Source organism: Amblyomma americanum, chromosome 1 (genome assembly GCF_052857255.1).
Source record: "Amblyomma americanum isolate KBUSLIRL-KWMA chromosome 1, ASM5285725v1, whole genome shotgun sequence".
Classification (NCBI taxonomy): domain Eukaryota; kingdom Metazoa; phylum Arthropoda; class Arachnida; order Ixodida; family Ixodidae; genus Amblyomma; species Amblyomma americanum.
In genome coordinates this window covers 66819898-66845693 of record NC_135497.1, presented here as the reverse complement: position 1 = coordinate 66845693, position 25796 = coordinate 66819898, and the positions used below count along the sequence as shown (strand labels likewise).

At 46.9% G+C, this 25796-nt stretch overlaps 2 protein-coding genes across 2 annotated transcripts in view; both read right to left on the bottom strand.

Moving 5' to 3' along the window:
- Positions 1-3890: 3890 nt before the first annotated feature.
- LOC144112936 (TNF receptor-associated factor 5-like) lies at positions 3891-20130 on the bottom strand. Its single transcript, XM_077645773.1, has 7 exons — positions 19901-20130; positions 12065-12157; positions 10721-10792; positions 10455-10652; positions 9169-9402; positions 7552-7602; positions 3891-4631 (listed from the first exon to the last, which is right to left on the bottom strand). Exons 1-7 carry the CDS (start codon positions 19925-19927, stop codon positions 4404-4406), a joined length of 903 nt encoding a protein of 300 aa, XP_077501899.1. The 5' UTR covers positions 19928-20130; the 3' UTR covers positions 3891-4403.
- A 1720-nt stretch (positions 20131-21850) lies between these two features.
- Positions 21851-25796, bottom strand: part of LOC144112935 (uncharacterized) — a 95164-nt gene continuing 91218 nt past the window's right edge. The window contains exon 6 of the mRNA XM_077645772.1: positions 21851-24484. Coding sequence (XP_077501898.1) covers positions 24206-24484 — 279 coding nt within the window. The 3' untranslated portion in view covers positions 21851-24205. The remainder of the gene's footprint in view (positions 24485-25796) is intronic.

Here is a 25796-nt window from a genome sequence, read left to right as displayed (position 1 = left end):
TCTAGTGAGTTCTGTTTCCTTCAGCGACGAAGATGCCACAGTTGAACCTCTTTAAAAGGAAGCTGAAGAGGCCCCGCAATTTATTCGTTGTAGCCATTGTTTCGTTAGAGTCGTAGGTGACCTTGGCCGCACCTGCGCACGTCAACGGGCTTTTTGTCACCGTGCAGATGGAGGGCATAATAGCTATTGTTCAGTCTGCCACTGATCTGTGTTGAGAGAGCCTCCACACTCAGAACGGTGTCTCACACTGCCGCCTAATGTAGATACTAGAGCACTACACGGGCTCGGGCCCGCCAGAAAGCCAAGGCCTGGTTGCAGGCCAGGGTTGGGCTTTGGCCATAGCATAGAGGGCCTGTGTCCGGCTTCTGATTCATTATTGCAGTGCTAATAGGGGCGTTCAGCAGCACGGATGAAACAGGGTCATGGTGTGGGCTGAGAAAAAAAAATGGCTGGTGGTTTAGCGTTGCTGAGCACGAAATATCGTGCGAAAGCGCAGTTTTTTGCAGGTGACCCACCGCGATGGCTCAGTGGTTAGTGCGTTCGGCTACTGAGCTCCCGGGTTCGAACCCGGCAGCGGCGACCGCGTTTCGATGGAGGCGAAACGCAAAGGCGCCCGTGTGCTGTGCGATGTCAGTGCACATTAAATATACCCAGGTGATCGAAATTATTCCGGAGCCCTCCACTGCGGCACCACTTTCTTCCTTTCTTCTTTCACTCTCACCTCCCTTCCCCCCTTCCCTTACACAAACATTCATAAGTTGCTTGTCCTCCAGAAGAAAGTTCGTTGCGTCATATGCAATAAGCCTCTTGACTTTCATTCAGCTCCTCTCTTACGTGAGCTTAGAACGCTAACATTGCCTGCCTTAATGAATCACCGCCTGGTTTCAACTTGCCGAAAAGATGCAAAAAATAACCTTGGAATTCTTAGCTCTCTCGCTAGTATCACAAATCGCGGAGACCCCTACACAACTCGAGCTACACAGGCTTGGTGCGTTCCTCACTTACGAACTAATTATGGCCAACGAATGTTATGCCACCGGTTGCCAAAATTACTAAGCGATCTTAACCAATGTGATATCGATGTGCTCACTTGTCCTGCTAGAAATTTGTATGAAGTGTTCTTGAACTCAAGCCTGTGTGCTGCTGTACTTTTTTTCATGCATTCGGCAAAAAAATTTTTGTAATTGTTGCATAGGTTATTCTTTGAATTTTTCTTGTGATTTTAGTTCTTGTTCGCGATCTTTCTCTCCGCCCTGCTGCAGCCATTGTAATGGAACTTGGGGCCAGTCAGGCTGCCTCTGGGCAGCTTTTTTCTCTTGTTTCCGCCACGACATTGTCGCTCCTTGTTTGTGGAAATAAATCAAATCAAATGAAAATAATCGTCGTTGTCATCGAGGTGGCGTACAAAGCAGAGCGTGCGAGCAGCGGGCCGCGCAACCGCGGGACAGCAGCAGCACCACAGACGACGTTCGTGCGGCTGCGTCGCACAGTCTGGTATCAGTGACGTGAGGCGGTAGCTGTCATGAAGGCATGACTAGGGCTGAATTGCGATCTAATATTAAAGCTTGCGAGCGAAAGGCGGAAAATGGCGCAGTTCGCGATTTTACGAGCCGGTTTTTCGCAAAAGAGTGATTTTTTGTACGTTCGCGGATTTTTCGAACGGTTCAATTATTCGGACCGACTCTCGCGTCCAGCCGAGTCCGAAAAATCGGTCGATGACTGGATTACCTAGAGGGAAAGCTGGCGGCGCTGCATTCATTCATTATGGAGATGCGCAGGAACGCTGGGAAGAAGAAGTTTCGTATTTGGCTTGGCTATTGTTGGGCATGAAGTGTGGATTCAACCATAACAATACTATTTTCTCTACAGACCTCGAAGAAATCCTGTGCAAGTTTTCAACACCGAACTTTCACGCGCGTTAAATTTAATTATGAGGTTAAAACGCACAACTGAGATAATTTATTCTGCGCACAGACGACAGCATCGCGGCCCAGCTACCAATTCCGAGGCAGAATCCACGTTTTCGGCTCAAAGCCAGCCAAGCCAAATAAAGTACCTAATCTTCCCGGCTGTGCCGCGGTGGATGAAGCGCTCTTTAAGAAATTGCCATAGGTGGTGGCGCCATCTTTCTACCTAGATAATATTGAGAAATTTTATGGCACACTTGCCCTTCTAGCCATCGTATCTTGGCTGACCAGGCTGGGAAAGGTTTTCCGTAGTAATTACCGACCCGAAATGCTGGGCGTTCGGCTGCCTTACTGGCAGCCAACTGGCATGGCTAAGCCCTCACTTTGGATGTTTCTGGTTATAAAAAGGTTACGTACGAGTCCCTCCTAATTGTTTCTTTCTTGCATGACAAAGAGGAATTCTATCGACAGCTGGAGCATGGCGCCACACGGTGGAGAGAGGGAAAAAGAGAGAGAACACGATTCGAAAAGGAAGACTGCAGCAGCTGAAAACAAAACGTTGAAGAATAAGTAGATTGTTTTACTTTGTAAACTTTGAATGAGTTGGTCGTGTTTTTTTAACATTTTGGTTAAACGCTTCAGCGCAACGTTACTGCTGGTCTCACAGAAGCCTGTGTTAGTGTAGTGTGCATACATGGGTTGGACGTCCTAGCGCAGCCAACGTATCTGTTCGCTGTATACGGAAGCATGCAGCAGGTAAAAACAGATTCCACATCTCCCTCAAACGATTCATTCGAGAGGCATTCTCTGCATAACAAAACTGCTTTGCGTCTGTGTGCGCCGTTAGACCGCATGGCTTTGAGATACACTACTTGCAAAAAATTGGCCAGTGCTTACACCGGGCTGCCTGTAGTGTGCAGAAATACTGTTCGATAGGGCACCACACGTATAGCGCAGCCTAACGGCTGTTTCTGGCATTACGTATTACGCTGGGCGCCGTAATCATTGGCCATTTTTTAGGACCATTTTCTGCACCGTCCATAGCCTGTCGCAGAGCATTATAAATTGTGCTTCCGCCAGTGCCGGTGACATATAGCTTTTCATTCTCACTGAATCCGAGGTTCGAGCATAATTGTGCGTAAAATTAAAAGAAACAATCCCATTGTGATGCTCTTAGGAGCTACGAAGAGGTGCGCCGAGACGCTTTCTGGAATGCGGCAGTGTTTTTTTCTAGGCACGCCAACAAGAAAACAAAGAAAAACTCTTTTATTTCCCAGTTTCGCTGTCACTGGCATCACAGTGTTTCTTCTATAATAAAATTCCCATGTGTGCGTTAGCCGGATTCATCTGCTGCGCGGCTGATCACTTAAGGAGTAAGAGAAAGCAAGCTCACGTTAAGGCATGACTGCATAGAGAAATCTGAATACGCAGCATTAAGCAGCTGTATAAGCAAAGGCTGTCGTAACGAAATCTGCCTTCTCGGGCAGAAGGGCGTCCGGCAATCCTACTGAAACTCACAGTAGAAGATTTGTCCATGCTAACCAAACGAAACAAGGATATTTTTCAGACGTGATTACTGAGCGGATAACAGCGAAGCTTGCGCTTATGTTGCATTTGTATCTGACCTCAACGTGACATTGCAACCCAACATGCGTCGATCTCTCCAGCTAAACACAACGTACATATTCACCGCGTGACTTGCGTTTGCGAGTCATACAAACTTTCATGTTACTTGGAGACAGTGACACGATGCATCAAACACTACGCTATAGGACACTCTGCATTGCGAACACAAAAATAACTTTTTGTTTCGATCATTGCGGATTGATAGAGCCCTTTTCTTTTAGCCCAGAGGCCGAGCAGTTAAGGTTCCTGCTATCGTGCGGGTCGGCAGCAATGCTGGATGCTGTTCGCATTGCACAAGAGTCGCCGTTATTTATTGCTTGCAACATTCGACCATGGTTTTTCTCTCCGGCTTGGCTCTTTTTCCAAAATAATGAGCATTTATATTATCAAACTTTAATACATCACAAGCCCACACACAAGCCGAGGAGAACAATGCCGGCGACAGAAGAAAGTGATCGCTTCTGTACTTGCAGAGAATTCACGGCGTGAAGTCAGTCTGGTCGCTCCATTATTACGCCAGACAATGGCGCTAGCAAACGACACGCAAGAAGGGAGGCTCTCGTGACGTCCGTCTGTCTTTGTTTCCCGTTCACGTCCATTAATATTCAAGGTAGAGAATCCAGTCTCGCGAATGCACTCACTGCACCAGCAAGTTTTAGCGCACAGAAGAGGGGTAGCCGGCAAGGGCTCCGCGCCTTGTCCGCACTTCGTGGACGGTAAGAGTCACCACCCAATGGCTACGCCCAAAAATCCATGCCGTCTGTGCACGAACTCGGAGCAGGCGGATGATGCGTCCACTTGTCGCTTTCAGCGCCCTATAGACGCCGTTGCGTGACAGCGACCTTGTTCGATGGGCGCGCACGGCGCCGTTCAGATCCGGCAGCGGTAGACAATGACCAGCGTGTCGTTGCGGACGAAGCCTGAGCGCTCGTTGTGCAGCTCGGAGAGCGGCGCCATGGTGTGGAAGCCGATGGGCACGTTGCACTCGTGCACGGGCCGCCCCATCAGGTGCTTGCTCCGGGACGGGATGCTGCGGAACGACTGCTGCCGGTCCACGTGCAGGCCTCGCCCCGTCTGGTCCACCACGCGCAACACGTGCTGCGGTAGAGACGCGAACATTAGGCGCAGCTCGCAAGCGGGACCTGCTGGGAAGCGCGGTGCTGCGGGGGAGCTGTCAAAAGACGCGCTCAGGACGTGGGGCTGACGCTGTAGAAAGCAACATGACGGATGGGACATACCTAGGGGGAATGTCATAAAGACCTGCCGACCTTGTAATGCCCTGCTCTTCATCAGCGTCATTTGGTGGCTTTACTGGTAATGAAGCTTTCTTGATGGTTTCGCATAGGGACGGAGGCGCCAGCATCGACTTTAGAGCAGGAAGCTGCCGTTTTACCAAGAAAGAATTCTCGTACATGAAGGGAGTGTGCTTGTGTAAGGACTGTCATACAGGCAGCGTTAGTTGAATGCTGTTAAGCGCAGAGCGGATTACAGCCACAGGCAGTGGAGATTATTTGTTTATTTTTGTTCAGAATGGGTGTAATTAAACAAGATTTCTACGCTTAATTTCGTACAGCTTCTGGGCGTGTTCTGCACGGCAAGAAATCGATCATCTCTGAGAATTTGTGCATGCCGAACAATACTGATCTGTCTCCTAAAGAAGGCTGCGACCTCCAGTCGCCCAGCTCCCGCTTTGCGTTGCGCAGAAGTTTCATGGCCTCTAAGAAAGTGTCGACCGGCCCTGGAATCACGTACAATATGGACTGCACTAAATTTTATAACTTGTTCTTTTTTTGACGCAAAACAACTGTCATATGAAATCCTCACAGTATTATGTAAACCACATTTCCTAACGTTTCCAAAAACAAAGTGTAAGTTCCCTGAGGCGCAGAAGATAGAGTGTAACACATCACTCAACGCCTTATACGTGGGACACTGCTCCCCATTACAAGCCCGAAATAAATCAACACTACGGCAACGTTGGAGAATCGTCTTCTACCCTCTCTTTCCTGTGAGAACTTTCATCATTCCCGAGCAACGCGTTCTTGGCCTCATGCACATCAATACACACCTCACCGCTGCCTCTCTGCCGTTTCTGTCCCTCCCCTGCATGCCACCCAATTGCTCCGAACCCTATGGTAATCTGGAACATTCCGTTTTACCTGCACCGTTGCCCATTAGATCTCCCCATTATCAACACCTCTCTCCCCCAATGTGGCGGGCCTGCTTAGCCTCGGACCAGTCGGCCTTGGTGACTGGCGCAGGGCATCCTCGACACTTATCGATGCGCCGCAGTGAAGTACTTTCTATCTCTCCCTTTCTCGCTCAGTGCCAAGTCTAAGCTTGCCGGCAGGCAAGCCAGAATATTAACTGCGTCATCTACGTGATCCTATCTCAGCCGATGATGGAATTGCCTTGAAGTTTGCAACAGAGTTCAACTATGGACCTCAGTTTTTGTGCGCAGTTATATCGCTTTAAGACGTTTAGAGTTAATCCTAGTTTGGTAGGTTTTAATTATACAGTGGCCCTTTTTACTCAAACAAATTGCAGCCCTTCTTCATTTTCTGTGATGCAAGGGCCAGGACTGATGGAATGCTCAATGCTTGTCATTTTTATCTAACGTTTTCATTGTCTGGGTATTACAGGGTTAAGTATACTTCAACGTCAAGCATGTAGAGAACATGAAGTAAATTATTCCCTTATTTTCTGTCACCGTTTGACTTACAACTCGTAAATATTTTTTAAAAGAATTACGTAAAGTGGCAGTGGCAGCATTTTTTCAACAAACAGCTTGACTCCTCTGCCACGTGCTTTATTCCACTCTTTGTGTCTTTGCACGAGCATATTTATCCTCGACAGGAAGCCGTCTGCCAGTAAAAAGGGAAGACATGGCAGTGGAGGAATGATAACAGATGTCATGCTCTCTCGTGACATTTTCTCCCTGCACAGAAACTGACAGACTCTGGCGCCACTAAAATTCATGGACCGCAAAGGTGAGCAGTGGAGCTCGGCCGTAGCGCTGTTTCAGCACAGCACCACATGTGACCAAGGTGCATGGTTTCGATGCATGTTATTAAGCCACAAAGGCGAAGTTACAATACAAATTCATATGGCCTCGCGTAAAGGAAGCACAACGGATATCTGGCGTACAATGGCCAAAACTTTCCACACATTTAGTGAACATGAGAAGATAGTGGCAGGCGTCGACACGCAGTGAATGTTGCCACCACTCTCCATCCATTGCAGACGTAATGGCTCCTTAACCTCCCAGCTGCTTGTCCGAAAAATAGGAAACTACTGGACACTTCAAATTACGCTTGCATTAGACAGCATTGTTAGCTGCTTTTGCCTTCAGGTGTCAGTGAGAAAAGTGCCTCCGCACCCCCACCCCTGAATTTTTTATCCTCGACTATGAAATTATGTATCTGAATTCCCATCAGTAATGCATTCTGTATCTTTTTCGAGGAAATGCATGCGCTCCTGGTTGAAGACTGAGAGTGTATATTATTCACGTCTTTTACTATAGTCGTTAGTAGCGCTTGCCCTTCCTTCTTCTGCCCTTGTCGCAGCTGTGTTTCTGTATTCAAAGATATACGATCTAGCCCAACTCCCCGTTTTACTGTCGTTTATTGATAAATGGCCGGTCTAAGGTCAATGTAAATCCCCACGCTTGAGCCATGCTACGCGGTCGAGCTCGGCACGAGGAGTTTTATTCGGTCAGATTGCTCGTGCCAACCTATGGCCTACCACAGTTTTTCCGCTAGGGAGGCACTGATTATTTGAAGAATTGTCTGTTTGAGATGTACGTAGATGTAGGAATATGACGCACACACACAAAAGTGGAGGTGCGCCAAGTTTTTCGCTACGTCTTCAGCCCCCGATGCGACAGACGTACAGTTCAGTGTTTCCTGCAAGCTGCGACTGAAGTAATGCCGCCTTATAGAGGGGGACATCGAGCGGCTCGTGCTACGAGAATTCTCATTTTGCTGTTGCGTTTTGAGAATTTTGGCGCCATTCTTACCTCGTATTTGCATGGCCAGTCCAGTACGCAGTCGAATTTGCCCTGCATTACCTGCAGCAGGAGAGAAGAGCAGCAAGGAAAACACCCAGCTCAACGATGACACAACAACGAGAATCTCCCCCTTGCGAGAGAAATCAGAAGTGGCAGCACAAGTTGTCTCTTAATTCTCAGGTATAATTGATGGTTTTTTTTTTATGGAGGTGACGTTTGATTTCGAATAAAAGATGGAGTTGGCTGGCGTGTTACACTACACAAAAACTTCATGCACGAAGGTCGAATTAACAGTCTTTCGGAAGCTTTGAATGGACGCGCCGAAATACCAGTCCAAATCGGGTACTTCTCCGATGATAGTTGGTGCGCGAATGCTCGTATAGACGGGCCAAGAATGGCGAGCATTTCGTACACAGTGCCGAAGTTGAGAATAAAATGTGCACAATTTTAAGTCGGAGTATTTGCAAGTCACGCGATAATTGTGCATGCGTTTTGAACCAAAGCTATACTCCTGTGCGACTGAATAAGAAACTGCACTGGCCAGTAAACAGGATGGCGTTTCTACACCCGATACACTGCACAAGTACGTGGAGCATCGCATACTGCCGATGGTTATTTTGCGCGAAGGTCGATGGTTGCTTGTTTCGAAGGTGAACCTTTCGCTTGTATACAGACGCCGGCAGCTGAACCGCTGCGTGTTCTACTACGTAATGTATTGTTTGGTTTACCCGCCGCGGTGGCTCAATGTTTAGGGCGCTCGGCTACTGATCCGGAGTTCGCGGCTTCAAACCCGACCGCGGCGGCTGCGTTTTTATGGAGATGGAGGCAAAACGCTAAGGCGCCCGTGTGCTGTGCGATGTCAGTGCACGTTAAAGATCCCCAGGTGGTCGAAATTATTCCGGAGCCCTCCACTACGGCACCTATCTCTTCCTTTGTTCTTTCACTCCCTCCTTTATCCCTTCCCTTACGGCGCGGTTCAAGTGTCCAACGATATATGAGACAGATACTGCGCCATTTCCTTTCCCGAAAAAAACAAACAATTATTATTTGTTCGGCTTCATTGCTGAAGCGTCATTCCTGAGTGAGATTTTCCCTACATGTATTGATCATGCTGCACTTTTCATGCTTTCAAAACGAGTTAAAAGAACAGAAGCTTATGAGCGAACTGGAGCTGTTGGATGTCACTCAAGACATATACGAAAATACTGTCCGGTATTACAGAATCACTGCGTGCAGCAAGCGGAGAAAGCACGTATACTTAGTTTTCAGCAGTCCAAGTATATGTAGTTGACCTTCGACGCGTCACGAATCGAGAGGCTGTAGAAAAGAGGAACGGGGGTCGCTCAGCAGTGTTCGCGAAAGGTTCGCCTTGTACTATCCGCATCTTGTATCTGGTACCTGCTCTACAGTATTTTATTGTTTTCCTGCAGAAACCTTCCAGTCTGTGGCCACCTATTACCGCTGGCTTGGGAGAATACGACAGGACAGAAAATATTTTAACGATGCTGAAGGACTTTGGAAGACGATGGCGACAACTAGCAGTTTTGGGCGTCCCACCGAAGGCACCACTGCAGTCACGGCATAGTTTGCGCTTTCACAGCGGCAAAGACCAGTGAAAATGCCCACCTGCAGGAACAGTGACAGGTGGCTCCCGCGGCCCTCGCCGTAGCCATTGAGGTCGGCCATCAGGCGCAGCTTGTAGCCGGGGACGCCAGTGTAGAAGGGCGCGCTAACGACCCGCGCGATCTCCCCGTTCTCCTGCTGCCTCCGCAGGACGCTGTAGGGCTTGATGTACCACACGAATTTGCCTTGCGACCAGGACCGTGACAGCATCTCCTCCAGCCTCGAGTCTACGCCTTCCTGCCAGAGTGCATGCTCGCGTCACCATCGGTTGCTCAGCCCCGTGCTATTGTACCATTGAAATTGGACAATCATAGGCGCGAAGCGCTTTGAAGAGGCGACCTGCGTACGCTTACATTGTTTCCCCTAGAGAAACTATGTCAGCATAGACTCAGGCGCGTATGCGGAGCAAGGCCCTGTTTCATATCAATCAATCAATGAGCATTTATTTCACCAACAAAGCGTACAGGTGGTGAAAAAGGGCGGCGGAGAAAAAGCTGCAAGTTTCACAGCTTGACAAAAGCCCCGTACGCCCCTCGAGCAGTGACAGGCTATATATAGTACATGTAAAAAACGCGCATGCACACACACTGATAACAAAAGAAAAAAATCATATAATCGATGCTGATCAAGAGTGACAAAGACAGAAATACCACTCAGATCTGTCATTTACGATAACATACATTGTAACAGAAAACTGTGTCGAAATAGCACATGGTTATCAAATATGTAAATCTTGAAAGGCGGATGCATGTAGTACACAAGAGACACAGAAAAACACGATTGCACTTATCGTGGTTATATACGTCTTCCAAAACACCGCCGCCGTGGCAAGCTTTCATTTTAGCTCTTGTCTAGGTTTACTTGTTGCCTGAAAGTTTTTCGGGTGGTTTCTGCCTGTTGTCTTTTGTCTGGAGTCTGCTATATCATAAGCAGCTGCTGCCAAGAAAAACGGATGCCAAAGCACCTGAAGTAAAGAGCGACTAGAAGATAAAGGAGTAGAATGCAGCGAACTTGTGACTGGGCCTACTTGGTAGCACAAGAGACGAAGTACACCAGAAACAACAACAAAAACAAGACAACAAGGTCCAGTGCAAAATAACGCCCAATCTGGATCAGCCGTCCCAACGCATTCATTATTTCGCGCTACAAAGTTTCACCTGCTACTTCCAACCATCACTGAATGCTTGCCACCCTCCAAATATCCTACCACTTTGAATAATTGAAAATGAATTCTCGCTCTTCGGCCCAGTTTACAGTTCTTCCAATTTGCTCCGTTTCCGGACACTTACCGCCATCCGTTGACATTGCTCCTGGCCATCGTGCACCCGCGATGTCAGTATTAAGAGCTGCTCCTGGAGATTCTGCTGCTCCCTCAACATGTCGGTCATTTGCTCTTTGATGGCGTTCAAACTGCTCTGCAGTTCCAGGTTTTGCTGAGTGCTTTCGGTCAGCGCTTGGCGGAGAGTCTCCATGGAACCATTGGCTTTCTGTAATGTGGGCTCGCTTTAGCACAGAGACCAACAGAACTCGTACAGTGAAGTTGTATCGTACGCACTTCCGTGTAGGTGAGAATGAAGTTCATGTGGCTCTCCAGCGTTTCGTGGCGTTCGAGGTCTTCCTGCGTGCCCTGGGCAACAAGCAGCACGCGAAATTCATCACCAGAAACGATGACGACTCCTGGAGCGGCCTCTCAAGCGTCTACTGCTTTTGGCGAGGCCACATATCAGGCCTGGGTTTGTTGAAGGATGAACGAATAAAATCCGACAAGGCTGGAACAGCATTTCAAACACTTGCGCGAATCAAATCAATGAATGGCTGGATAAACACACTTCGCAAGACGTTTCTTTAGCAGTGATATTTCCACTTGTAAGAAAAGTGTATTCAAACGGGTATGGAAAGCGCTGAAACAAACTTTTCCCTCGAGTGCCAGCATGCGAGCTTTCGTATTATTATTTCTTATTATTAGTTCCTTATCCGCTGCCACTTCATAGGTCGTTCCAGCCTTGAAGCTTGTCAGAGAGTCCTTCACATTTTGACCTAGACCCACAGACACGATATATTGCGGTGAACAGGATCAAATGGCCAGTTATTTTTATTTTCGGAGACAAAAGCAGACTTCAAATTTAACGTAGCGTGTAAGCTCGGAGCTACGACTAATTGCAGTGGCCACACAGCAAAAGCCAAACCCTCTAAGCGTTCGCACTTCAGGTGCAGTAATTTTAGAGTGACATAATTTATGCCTTTATTGACTAATTGAATTAGTCCATTCAAATCATTCAACTACTTGACTCTTGCAACTTACTTGTAAGAGGCAGCCTTGCAATTTCTCGTTAGAGGTAGGCTGGAATTTTTAAGTAAAAAGCTTAAAAATTCCAAGTCACCGCTTCCCGTAGCAATAGCATTATTTTTCTATGTATTTAGGTCCTGTTGGCGTATTAATCGTGTTTTTTTTTGTCTATTTTACACCACTGAACACAGATGTATCAGCCGTCACGCGATGTATATTGTGTCGCCAAACAAGTATATAATTAAAAGGAAAATTAAAGGACTATTTGTACCGTTCACAGGTACCCTGCACTCATTCTTACGTTCACCATGCATGATTGAATTAATCCCTGCATTATCTGCGAGCATATGCTCTCGCATGCGCCAGATTATCTTGGCAGATGTACTCTGGCGCCTTCATTAGTGCTGCGCTGTATTCCTCTGAGGTGATTGAGTGCATGCTGAACTTTGACGGGTCAGCCTCCCGGGGTATACATTACTGCGTCCATTCCTCTAACAAGTCGTAGAGTTGAGCATAATCTAAAGGCACGTACTTATGGTTTCGTTAAAAAACGCAAGTGAAAGAAAGAGAAGGGTAAAACACGGAAACAATAACTTTCTCCGCAACTTTTACCTCGTACGTACAGCCCAGTACGGAGAGCCTGCACGTTCGTCGGCCTGGGGAGCACTGGTGCCGGTGCACGACCTGGACGGGGGAGTCCATCAGCTGAAAGCGAAAGAAATAATGACGGACAGTATAGCATGGTTAGGCGAAATGGGAGTAGGTGCGCTAGCAATTCGGTTTTCAAGGTCAGACAAAGATCGACGAAATCGCAGAGTGAGGTCCTTCGTGCTAGCGCGCTAAAAGTGGAGGGGACACGAGTTCCGCCTTAAGGGTATGACGCTATAGCGTTAAAGAGTTAGTGCCCATATGTGCAGAATTGGTCATCATTTTCTTTACATTCATAAATCACTGGGAGTCCTCATAGCAGTCCTGGCGCAGTGGTACAGCTCTTAAGCGATGCACCACTGAACTTCGATGGCAGGTGCTGCCACCGGTGGGGCTTGTGAGACCCAGGTTACTCTTCCCGAGCAACCTCGTACTACCAATCGTTAATTAAACTGCCACCTGCCACGCAGGGCAGTTTGCTCACAATCCGGAGGCCAGGTTTTGATGACGTCACAAGGTAACGTAGCCGAGATGGTCCATCTGCCACCCAAGCGGGTGGAACCCAGCCACCCAGCTATTCAAGGTCGCAGAGTGACCGCACAGACAACGGCTAAGCGGCTGTGTGGAAGCTCTAGCGGATAGCGCGCTAAGAGAATTGGTTCATAAACAAGGTCGTTAATGCAACAAAGCAAATTTTTCAGTGGCAGATTGCTTGTCGTCTGGCGTTCTTCGAATTGCAGTTAATTCTTCTCGCGTTACCAGTTCAGAAAATGGAGTAGCCAGAACTCGCTTTACTTTCCAGAAAGCTTCACACTGTTCAAGGCTACCGGCCTGCCTGGTTTGCAGTTTTCATTTTTCCTATATGAATATTTATTTATTTATTTATTTAATTATTTTTTTATTTATTTATTTATTTATTCATACCGTAGACCAGTACAGCGTCTCCCATAGGAGTGGTTATTGGAGAGCTCACCTATCTTTTTTATAATATGAAGGAAAAGGCTGAAGTTCGGCAAAGGAGCAGCAGTGAAGATTACAAAAAAAAACTCAATCGTGCTTTGCGAGAAAGAAAAAGAACAAAGAGCAACATCTAAGTGCCTCCTTTGAAATAGCATTTCAATCTTATAGAGGAACACGTCGGCGGAGTGGTCACGGCATCATGCAGCAATGCATTCCGTGTTTATACAAAGCGTTGAAAATTATACTTTCAGGATTTTTAACACAAATATGAAGAGCACTACACAAAAGTTTTGTTTTTGCACATGAGATATGCGCCAACGCAGACGCAAACTGTAAGAAAACACACACACACACACACACACACACACACACACACACACACACACACACACACACACACACACACACACACACACACACACACACACACACACACACACACACACACACACACACACACACATATATATATATATATATATATATATATATATATATATATATATATATATATATATATATATATATATATATATATATATATATATATATATATATATATATATATATATATATATATATATATATATATATATATTCTCCCTGAAATTTAAAAACTCCACAACCTTCACGCCAGGTCCAATGCAAGCTAAAACATCATATATATATATATATATATATATATATATATATATATAGTCATTGTTTACCTCAACAGACTGCGCGTGGTTCGAAAGATATGCCAATATCCAGGAAATATACGCCGATAACCGACATTAATTAACTTAATCTTCTCAATTATTTTTCTGTTTACGACACGGCCGAAAGCTTTCGAGAAATCTATAAAAATTGAGTCGACCTGCCTGGTGAGTCAAGTCGGCAGGAATTGTTCTGCGGGTAGGTTAAAGCAAACATTAAACTAGTGCAAGTGCTTGCTGGCTCAACTGAGTTGGGCGGCAAAGTGGCGTAAGCACACCCGCCCATACAATCCCCAGGAAAGCATTATGTATCACATGGTCACCTGGAAACAGACACAGAAAGACAAACTCCCGTCCAATGACTCACTACCACGTACTAAAATTGTTTATCAGCCAGTTATCTTTAGCATCCCACTCATAACTGTCGCTATGCCTGGACTGGCCCCTCATTGCCCGTATGTCCTAAAGGTCAAGTTCACCAGCGCTCGAAGTGGGGTATTATCAGGAAGGTGAGCGCACTGGGTTCGTCACGACACAAGCCCATACTGACGCTATGAAGGCATCTCTAGATAAAACTATTACCCAGCATACAGCTTCGAAGTGAGGTAAAAGCGCTTACGAGACGCTGGTTTGTTGGTGCAGCATTCAGCCCCAGCTTGCTGTTGAGAGTGACATGATACGAGTCCTTTCACTAAAATATCGGCGAACAATTTCAGAGTTCCTGTTTGGGTTGGTTGTATGCGGTTTAACACCACAAAGCGACTCAAGCGACGAAGGGCACCGTAGTGCAGGGTTCCCGGTAGCTTCAGCCACGTGGGGTTCTTTAACGCGCACTGACATGGCACAGCACGCGGGCCTCTAGCATTTCGCCTCCATCGCAAATGCGATCAAGACAGCCGGGATCGAACCTGCGTCTTTTGGGTGAACAGTCGAGCACCGTAACCACTGAGCTGCCGCGGTGGCTAGAGTTTTTGCTCAATTAGCAAAACAATACAAGTGTATTCACTATAGAACAGTGTGAGTTAAACTAGGATTGTGCGAACATTGAAATTTTTGAATACAAATCAAACACGAATATGAAGAAAAAACGCCTTCTAAAATCGAATCCAATATTGAATATCTGTTCAGTGCGAAAAAAAAGTCAGATAACGATAAGTAGGGGAATGTTGGTGTCCTTATTTTTTACAAAGTAGTGTATGTTCTTTTCAACCGAAATAAACAAACCTAGCAACATACAAAAAATACATGACGTGCACAGAAATATAAATGTATGCTGTTTCATTATATATATATATATATATATATATATATATATATATATATATATATATATATATATATATATATATATATATATATATATATATATATATATATATATATATATATATTACACATTAAAAATGCACTAAAATATACATCAAATACATTTCATTACATTAAAATATATTCAGTTTTGCTTAATAAAGGGCTACTAGTCGGCTTTACCAGAGGAGGCGGATTAAAGTTGTTCAACGTGAGGACTAATCACTGACCCGCCGACATAAAGGTTTCGTTGATGATCATTTCAACGCGATAAGCATACGGTGCCTCATCCGCGTGAAAACGCGGCATTGTCATCAATCAGGAGGTCTATGACACTGCAAGGTCACGTGATGCCATATAATCCGGAAATACATCGTCTCCACACCACCAACGCCGACAGAAAGTGTTCCGACAAACGTAATACTCGGTTTGCCTTATATATACTCCCCGATACATGACGCATTATTTTGCCCGGTGAGGCATTTCTGACGCAAAGACTGTGGGCCTCCAAATTGTCGCACATGTGCAGGACTGGTGGCGTTCGAATCTGGGGTCGATCTATAACCGAACTGCTAGTCGCAGTTTGCGTCAGGCATCGGTCAGGACTGAGGAGTAGAGGTGTCAACCAACTGATGCATGGGCGTCTATGGCAGCCGATCGGCATTGCGGGTCGGGGTCCCTTTTTGCTGGCATGTTAGGCCCCGGAGGGGCCCGAGACGCTCTTGCCTGTCTAATGGTGTCTCGTTATCTGCACCTAATGTAATTAAGTTGTGGTTGTCTTCCTGCTAGAAGTTACGATGAACGAAAGGACGACAGAAAAGGAAGAGTTTTGACTGTTCCCTGAAACGTGATTTCGAGCTCTAGATTGTTCCGCGGCAGCTTGGAGTGTTCTGAAAATATGTTTACAAGGACTGCTCATTTGGTAGAATTGAAGTATATTTTAGACGAATTAATTTCGTATTTACGAAAATACACTTTCAATACATTGCCAACATTCAAATGCGATTCCGCGAAACGCGATTTCGAGCACTAAATTGTTCTACGGCAGCTTGAAGTGTGCTGAAAATATGTTTACAAGGACTGCTCATTTGTTAGAATTGAAGTATACTTTAGGCGAATTAATTTCGTATTTACGAAAATACACTTTCAATACACTGCCAACAGCCGCCGCAATGGCTGAGTGGTTATGGCGCTCGACTGCTGGCCCGAAAGACGCGGTTCGATCCCGGCCGCGGCGGTCGAATTTCGATGAGGCGAAATTCTAGAGGCCCGTGTACTGTGCGATGACAGTGCACGTAAAAGAACCCTAGGTGGTCGAAATTTCTGGAGTCCTTCACTACGGCGTCCCTCATAGTCTGAGTTGCTTCGGGACGTTAAACCCCCCTAAACCAAACCAATACATTGCCAACATTAAAATGCGATTCCGCGAAACGCGATTTTGAGCACTAAATTGTTCGACGGTAGCTTGAAGTGTGCTGCAAATATGTTTACGAGGACTTCTCATTTGTTAGAATTGAAGTATACTTTGGACGAATTAATTTCGTATTTATGAAAATACACTTTTAATACATTGAAAAGATGCCAGAACAGCATATACATTTTTTTCACGCATTAGAAACGTGCTCTAAGCATGCTTTAGGTGAGGTATTTTCGACAAATGTTAAGAATACATTTGGAATACCGTACATGAAATTTCAGGAACCTATTTTCCTGCATATTTTTAGCACATTCATGAATAAAGAATACGTTTAAAACACAATATAAATATCATGTCGTGTATTCCAAACGTATTAATTTTAGCTAAGGGAAGGAATGGTTAGTGAGATATAAATTTACAAATGTGCAATAGCTCGGCTTATTGAGCCATGCCTAATGTGCTGCTGCTGCTTCTTCCTTAGGCCGCACACCACAGTAGATAGTGATGCCGATGTAGCAACATCCCAGAGGAACTATCCCAGCAAAAATTAATAGCGTTTTCCTCTGTTACTGAGGCGCCAGCGGAATATTTGTGCTGTGGTGTCGATGTCGCCAGGGCCGAAGGGCTAGTGACAGGGTCCTTCATATCGCCGTCACGCCTGCCGTTACGCGCACTCCAGACGTGCGCGGGTTACAGTGCACTGTGTAATAGGCGGCACTTTTGCACGATCGCTTGCCCCCCTTTGGGAGGCGCATGCAAAATTTCGCAAATGGGCTTTCCCGTTGTTGACCAAAACGACGTGGCAGAGCTCACGCTAGAACAGTTGTGAAAGCGATAGAATGAGTGCCATGGGTGTGGGCGTTAGGTATGTAACTCGTTATGAAAAAATCAAACAAAAAAAGAAAAAATCACGCGCTTTCGCGTTCTGATTGTTCGATTCGGACAGTCGGCCGTATTATCCCAAGTTATACGTGGGAAAGCCCACTTGCGGAATTTCGCGTGAGATTCAATCCTCTCAACGTCCGAATGTAACCAGTCCACGCGACAAATGACAGAGAAGGAAGCGAAGGTGACGCTTCTGTGCTGTTTTACTGACACTTTAAAGTCGATTTTCAGATAATTTGGTCACATTTTAAGCTTCTGCCACGGTCGGACTTATGAAAGTCGGCGCGCTACTCGATTGCTGCCGAACATTAGGAAGTTTTCGAATAATCGAAAATTCTACAATATCAATTTCTCGAATTAAAGATGAACGTAATAGCAAACATATTGCATTCGTTTTCGAAATTTCATATAATCGCACACCCCTAGTTATAACTGAAAATAATGCAAGTAAGGAAAAGCAACCACGATGAAAACTATGCTGAGTGTACAGCTGGCAAAATGAAATTGGTAGCCGAGATGAGGGTGGCAATCGAAAAATATTGATTATTACAATTCGAAACGTTGATAATAATGATAAGAAACTCCATTAAACCTTTTTTAATCAACAAATTTATTGCGACCATTACACCAATTCAACTGTTTCTCTGACGCATAATTAGTATTCGTAGAATGCGATGATTCCATGCTAGGTGTGTTGTTGAATTCGTTTCTTGCTTACAAGTAAACTAGACACACGTCAGTACGGACTAATTGGAGAATAAAAAGAAATAAAGGAACATGGTCGCACGCTATATGGCAACGTTGAATTCTTGTCGCTTTGACCTGCCCTGGAAGCCAACTCAGCGTGACTCGGCTAGAGACCTTGGCTGGACGTCTTATATGCTAGTAATGAATTTCGCTAAGACGGAGAATCGGGCTTGTAGGTAATTCATATTTTATGAAGCAACGCACAAAAGAACACGGCGACGCTAGCGACACGACGACAGCGCTTTTGTCGTAGTGTTCTTTCTGCGTCCGTGTCCTTTTATGCGCTGTTCCGTAAACATTATATAGCAAGCATAAGGTTCTAAAATTGATCGCATTCACTAGATTAGCTCCGATCTGCAGGAGCAACCTGGCCCCATCTACAGTGCTTACGCGCCAGACATCAAAATACGAAAGTGCATAGCCAGCGGCAGTCTCAGCTTTTGTTTATAATGATTGCCCTGAGTTGAGCCTGCAGTTGAACGGCGCTGCGAAGTTTGTGTCTGCGTACCCGGCTGAGTGACGTTCCTGCCATCTTTCATTGGAAAGGTGCCCACGAGATATAATATACGGCTAATATGACGCTCTGTATCAGCGCACTGTGATTAGGCGTCCGGTTCGACTGAACGCTAATTAAACTCTTACATTAGGTGACTTGTGATTGCCCCTATTTGAACAAAGCTGATTTTGACTCCCAAAGATGCAACTGTGAACGATTAATATTTGAAGGCAAATGTAGTGGTGATGGGCAGTCTAAAGGGCAATATGCAGCAGACGGGCAGTTTACGATAAAAACAAGAAGGAAGGTAAAGCCTGTGTCGCACGTCCGATAGCACACCGCGTACGAGCCTGGTGGTGAAACCTCGATGCAATGCATACCAGTGAAATGGGAGCTACAATCATCCCTTAAAACCGCCTTTTTTCTTCGCCATTAGGCGAATATAAAAATTAGATAAAAAACTAGGTTGAATTGCAATGATCTCATTTATTTTACTGTAGAGTCTGCTCTTAAGTAACTTCAAGACGCGTCGAAAATTCGTTCAGTATGTTCGAAAGTTCGGTATAGCCGAACCTACGAATAACGAACTTTTGCTAACAGTTCGCTATGCGTAGCTTCGTCATCAGCTAGACAAGTAATGAAACTAAGATTGCATGGGGGGGACTGAACAATATGAAACAACGAGACGGAAAATGCAACTGCACTTCAAACTTACAACCAACTCTTGCTCTTCTACGTTTAAAAGGCATGTGACGCGTAAAAATTATTTCAAGTAAATTATTTAAGAAGTTATTTTCAGCTCACAGTCATAAGGAGAAAAATAGTTTCGCACACAGAATCTGGCATCCACAATAAAGATTTCACTAACTAGTTTACCGCGAGAACTGCTCTGTCAAAACGCAAAGTGGCCAGGTGCTGCCCATTTGGCAAATTACTGTTCATGCGCTCGATGACGTGATTTGCACTTGAAAACAAACTGGAAAACAATGTTCGAGATGGTCATAGTTAGGAACCACAGAGGCTTCTCGTTCTTGACAAAAAGCCGCGGATGCTCTCAGCTTTCCTTCCGATAACTCACCCGCTGCATTACTTAGTTGCAAGTTGGGACGCTTTGCTCTACCGATATTTTAGCGCAATATTGTGTTTATGGGAGTTTTCCTGTCTCACCTACTGAATTGTCGCAATAACGTTAGGTCGTTTGTTTAGGCAAGCTTGAGTTGAAAACAAAAAAGAAATGATGAGGATACGCAATTTTGCAGGTGTTCACACCGCTGTAGAGTATGCATACGAACGTTGGTTTCAGCTGGGTCGCCTTCCATGCCAGAGGGTTTGAGGGGGTTCTCCGCAAACACGGCCGTGTCAGCAACGTTGCTGAAAATCTTGTCAGCTCTCGTCGACGGCTCCGCGTATCTTCATGCTGAACGCCGCCTCCCGAATCAGGCGTGTTGCCTCGCTACGTTTCCGGACATACCCGAATCGCAAGGCCCGCGCAGGTCGACATACCAAGACTCGAGAGTCTCTCCTGTAAACGATTGAGATGCATGCTCACGTTATACCATGGCCGTCGACGACTGGCGTTTAGCCATAGTAAACAGGAGACTCTACAAAGAGCAAGGCATGAAGTTCGAAACTGACACTGCTCCGTCGCCACCGTGCTCATGCAGTCGCCACTAAAGCGAAACTAGAGGATAACGCATTTGATGCGCGCTTTATACCCTCGTTCTACAGTAAAAAAAAAGGGGGGGGGGGGATGGCATTGGCCTCCCAGCCCATATACGAACCTAATTTCATCCCGGTGCTGATAAATGTGCCACATGAGTACGTTAGAGAACGACATATTCTGATTTCATTCGACCCGATATCGGTTTCTACCCCTAAAACCGTTTATCTCTGACATCACCGCGGAGGCTGAGCAGAAGAGAGACAAATATATCTTATAGGCAGTCACGTTTATTGTCGGTCGCTATAATTCTGTGCTCTGACGAAGAGATAACCATGCAGATGAAGCTTCAAGCAAAGCAGCAATGCCAGGCCGTTAAGCACGAGAAGCTATGACGCGTGCAGCTCTATTACCGGCTTTGAGCCCATGTAAGAATTGCCGCTACGTCGGCAAGAAGCGAGCGCGCGGGAGGAAGTCAAGGCGGTGAAAACGGCGGAAAGTGCAAGTACTTCGGCCGGTTGTGATAGAAATTCTTAGAGCAGGAAATAAAGGCACAAAGGCTGCCTTCAGCTCCGCCGTGCTTTACGACTTCGCAGTTGCATAAGCGGCAGAGATAAGTGCACGCTATGGATGCCCCGCTGTATTTTCGCAAGTTGCACATTTAGTTATTGTCCTGCGCGCATTGCCGTAAACTCGTTTGCAGGTTGACGCGCTCCACACCTACCAATTCAATTAGTTTGCGGGCCGCTGCCGGCTCCCACTATGGAGGCCCACGGGGCGAATCATCAATCGAAGCGTGCGAGCGCGTTGTTCTGACAGCGAGCGCCGCGGCTGGAAGGCGAAGAGGCCTACCAGCGGCCCGAAGGCAGCGAGCTTGCGGCGAACCAGACCAGCCCTTATTGGTGCGAGCATTGCCGAGGACGGCTATCGTTCCAAGCGACGGTTTGCAGCTGCCCTCTTTCTCGTACGACTGCGGCTCGCGGCCGATGCCAGTCGCCGACCGGCAGCGGGCAGCGGAACGCGTCACCGCTCGGCCCCTGGCGATCGCGTCTTCTGGTGAGCCAGCGAACCCGGGTCGAGCGTTCCGTGTGCAAGAAGCGCACTATCGGAGCGAATTATCCCTCACCTCTCTCGGCCAGTGGTACACAGATCGATGATACACTTGCGGCCAGAAGGTGCCACGCCGCGCGACTTACCTTTTTCTTGTTGCGAAAGTCTAGCGCCGGAAGCATTCGGCCGCAGGGGCGCGTTAGCCCTTATCGAGCGATAGCGGCCGCATGTCGAGAGGGCGCCAGTGAGAGTGCGACACTCGTGTGCACAGCTGGGCACCCCTACGAATTTTGTTCACTGCGTAAACATCGGACTGAAAAGCTATCGAGACTTGAATGTATCGCCATATAATAGCGGCAACTATTCTTCGCAGCAGAAAAAAAAAATCTTGTGGCAATCCTGCGAGTGCAGAGAAACCGCCCTTGCTCGCGGCCCCATGTCGTGGCCTCCGATAAGGGAGATAACGGCTACGCGCCGTTTTTAGAGGCACGCCAGCCCGAACGCGTCAGGCTCTGTGAAAGAGAGGCGCAGTCGTCGAAGCATACAGAGTATTTTATTCAACATTTTGGCACAGGGATTCATGCAGTCTGGTGAGAATAAATATGGTCCAGAGAAAGGCGTCTTCCTTCTTGCAGCTGCAGCGTTCATCTCAGGTCCGGCCGGGAGTTTTTGCTTGCATGGGGAAACAATTATCGCGGATCATTTAGTTTAGTAAGAAGCTGTGTTTGCGATGCACAGGTAGTCGAGATTCTGGCATTCACAATAGACGCGTAAATTAAGTAGTAATGCTCGTCATGTCGCTGAGCGCAGCTGCTCGACTGTTACAAGGCTCCTGGAGGTAGAGGCTCTGCTCTATTGGGAGTTTATCTTTCTGAGTGCAGCACTGGTGTCACAGAGTAAAACACTGGTGTGAGCATCGACACATCAGTGCTTCACGCTTTCGGCACCTGTACTGGAAACGGAGGAAATTAATCGTGAAAAGGACGTTTTTATTCCCGGCGTCGCTGTAGAGAACTAGAGCATTCCTCAAAAATGTCTTCAAGTATTACGGGCTGATAAATTCCAATACGCGTCAAAAGAGGGCACTACCTCACACAGCTTGCACAATCGCAACAAAGCTTAACATGCACATAGAGTGCATGTGGACACCGAGATGAACGCTGCGTCTGCTACATGTGTAAAGCAGCTTCACATTCGTGTATGTACAATCTCGTCTCGTTGGCAAAAAGAGGGAAGAAAAAATCAATGTTTCAATGAAGGCATTACACATCAGGGATCACTCAGTGAGTTGACACATCGCGTGCAGAGCTGGTGATGTCACGAAACACATTCAAGACAGCGGCTCTTGCAGAACTAGCCCTCGACTTCATAGAAACTGGAACGTGCTAGGAGAACCAAATTAAGCAAAAATATGTCTCCTACTTAGCCTAGCTTTCTTTTTCATGCCCCGTCCACTACTATCCTGATTGCCAATTTCGCGATCTTAATGAGGAACGCCACAAGCATCTCATTTCTGTCGGTCGCTCTCTCAGCTCTCGATGGCTGGGACCGACAGACGGAACTTGTTCAGTTTGCGCGCTGAAGGTGTGGCTAACGTCAGGTGGAATTGGCGCGTTCATCGAAGTTTGGTGGTACCATTCCAAATCCGCTCGGACGACGTTTCGGGGACAGCTTTCGAGGTGACAGAGCCCCGAGCGCTCCTAATGACTCCGGGTGGTGCAGGCGAACAGCTGACCTTGGCATCGAGGCTGAAAGCCACATAATTGAAGTACCAGCACAAGCGAATCCGAAACAGAATTTTTATATTCACTGCCTCGAATAGCCGGGTGCTTCAGCTCCATGGAAGTCGCTATGTGACAGCTCTTTCGACTCTCATGGAGATCCCTCACCGGATAATTGCCACAGAGTTGCTGGTATGTGGTTTGCGAGCGAACATTCCAGTTAAATTTAATAGTATAGCAAACCAGCCATGCTGCCTAGCTTTGAGTATTGGGTGCGTATTCGGTATGTCATGCTAGATAACTGCGACTCGCAAGGCTCGCTAACAACATCCTTTGTTTACTGCAAGCCTAATTGAGCGGAATTTACCTTAGTGTAGTTTAACCCGAAGTTTCGTTCATATTTGGCGAGCAGGCTTCTTTACCGCCTTCGTCAGAGCGGCTCTAGCGAGGGTCTCGCGCGGAAAACAAGCCGTCTGTATCGCAGAAATAACCTTCCACGAAGTGTTACACATGGAACATGGAGGGCTTGGGTGGACAAGCCAATCCAAGTTTTGACGCACATGCTTCTGGAATCACGAGATTTCAGTTCAAAATATACGCTAAAGGAAAGTGGCCCCCCACCTCCTCAGAGCAAAATTCCAAATCTAGACGCCTCAGGTTGACCTAGCACGCAAGACGAGAATTTCACTACCTTGCGCGCACGTGTACTGACGTTAAAGATCGCGTCACGCTAACGTGTTCATATCCTCACACACGCTGTGCATCAGCCATGGTGGTGGTTCGTGAAAGCGTCGCCGGCCAAAACCCAGTGTACTTGAAGCCTCATCAAGTTGTCTAGGTGGCACCACTAATAGCGCGACTCTGGGAATTAGAATCACAAAGCTGAGAGCAAGCCGTCGCTTGCTGTTCCGTTCGCTTTTCTGACGCTATACCTTGATGTTCGCCAGAGCCCTTCCTTTCTTCGGATTCGTTGCCCGCCACTGCAGCGCCTTTGAAGGCGCTGATTACGTCTGCATCATATTCGTGAAACCTTGACGGCAGGCGAAAGCTGAGCGTCGCGCCCGTCAGGACGGCCCGTTAAAGCGGTGGCTTACTGAACAGTCCACACTTATCCTCTTTTTTTTTTCTGCGCTACATATGCCATTCTCGGAAGGGTCCTCGCGTGTTCAGGTGATGACGACCCCCTTGTGGACGCAGGGGCCCCTGGGCGCCTGCAGCAGCGCCGGCCACAGGTAGGTGCGGATGCGCTCCGAGCGGTGGTCGGACGTGTGGAAGCGCACGTGCAGCTCCCGCCGGAAGGCACGCGTCTCGAACTCGAGCACGAAGCCGTGTATGCTGAGCGCCCAGGCGAGCCGCACGCAGTCGCACACGTAGCGCGTCAGTCCCGCGCAGCCCTTGAGGCACGGGTAGTCGTACAGCGTGGCCCAGATCTGCGCGCACACCTCCTGCGCACACCGGGAGAGAGAGGGGGGAGCGTCAGCGTTGCTACATTCACTGCACACAGTCGCGAAAGCCGAGTTTTAAACCGAAGGGAAATTACTTTAGCGTGCCGCTAGCAACTTATCCCCACAGAGAGTTTCAGTATATATAGCGTTCCGAAAACGTTAAACGTGGTCTACATTGCACGAAAGTGAAAGGCGTTTTTAAAAAGGCTTCCAATGGCACTATTTTGGAAAAATATTATACAGGGTGCTTCACCTAGGACTATTTACAATTTTTAAAAGTACGCATTTTGAGTTAAAGAGCGCTTTTTAAAGCGATAGCTGTTAACTAGGCGCCCAAGCCTGGCTGTCTCGTCGCCGTCGGCGTAAACGGTGGGTGCGGTAATGACATCCGGATGGATGTCGCGGATGGATGATGTCCCCGCCGCGGTGGCTCAGTGGTTAGGGCGCTCGACTACTGATCCGGAGTTCCCGGGTTCGAACCCGACCGCGGCGGCTGCGTTTTTATGGAGGAAAAACGCTAAGGCGCCCGTGTGCTGTGCGATGTCAGTGCACGTTAAAGATCCCCAGGTGGTCGAAATTATTCCGGAGCCCTCCACTACGGCACCTATTCTTCCTTTCTTTCACTCCCTCCTTGATCCCTTTCCTTACGGCGCGGTTCAGGTGTCCAACGATATATGAGACAGATACTGCGCCATTTCCTTTCCCCAAAAACCAATTCTTCTTCTTACTATTATTATTATGGATGTCGTAACCGTCCTGTTAGTTTTTTTCCTGCTTAGCATTGTGAGTGGTGTACTACAGTAGAATTCAGCTACGACATGCTAACTAGCCGGCTGGTTGACTAATACTGAATAGTTAACTTTTTAACTAATGCTGTTGGGCTCCTTAATTACAGAGAGGCCCGCCGTAAATGGTATCCACATCAGTTTTTAGAATTTCGAAAACGCGGTTACTCTCAGAGCTATGGCCCAATAATTTCTGGCTACATCGCGCCAAAACAGATGCGCTTGCGAGAAGCTTGCAGGCGAAGCAAGCTCTCCAGTGCACGTAACTCGTCGAAATATCCAAAATTTGTTGGACCACAGCGCCGGAGGTAACCGCGTTTTCGAAATTCTAAAAATTGATATGGATATTACATACGGTGGGATACACGCCTCTCAGTGACTAAAGAGCCTAACTATATTCGTTAAAAAGATAACTACTCAATATTAGTCAACAATCCTGAACGTTAGCACGTCTGAGCTGTATTCTGATGGACTACACCGCTGACAATGCTATGTCGAAAAAAGCGCTCGTTCTACTCAGAAAGCCT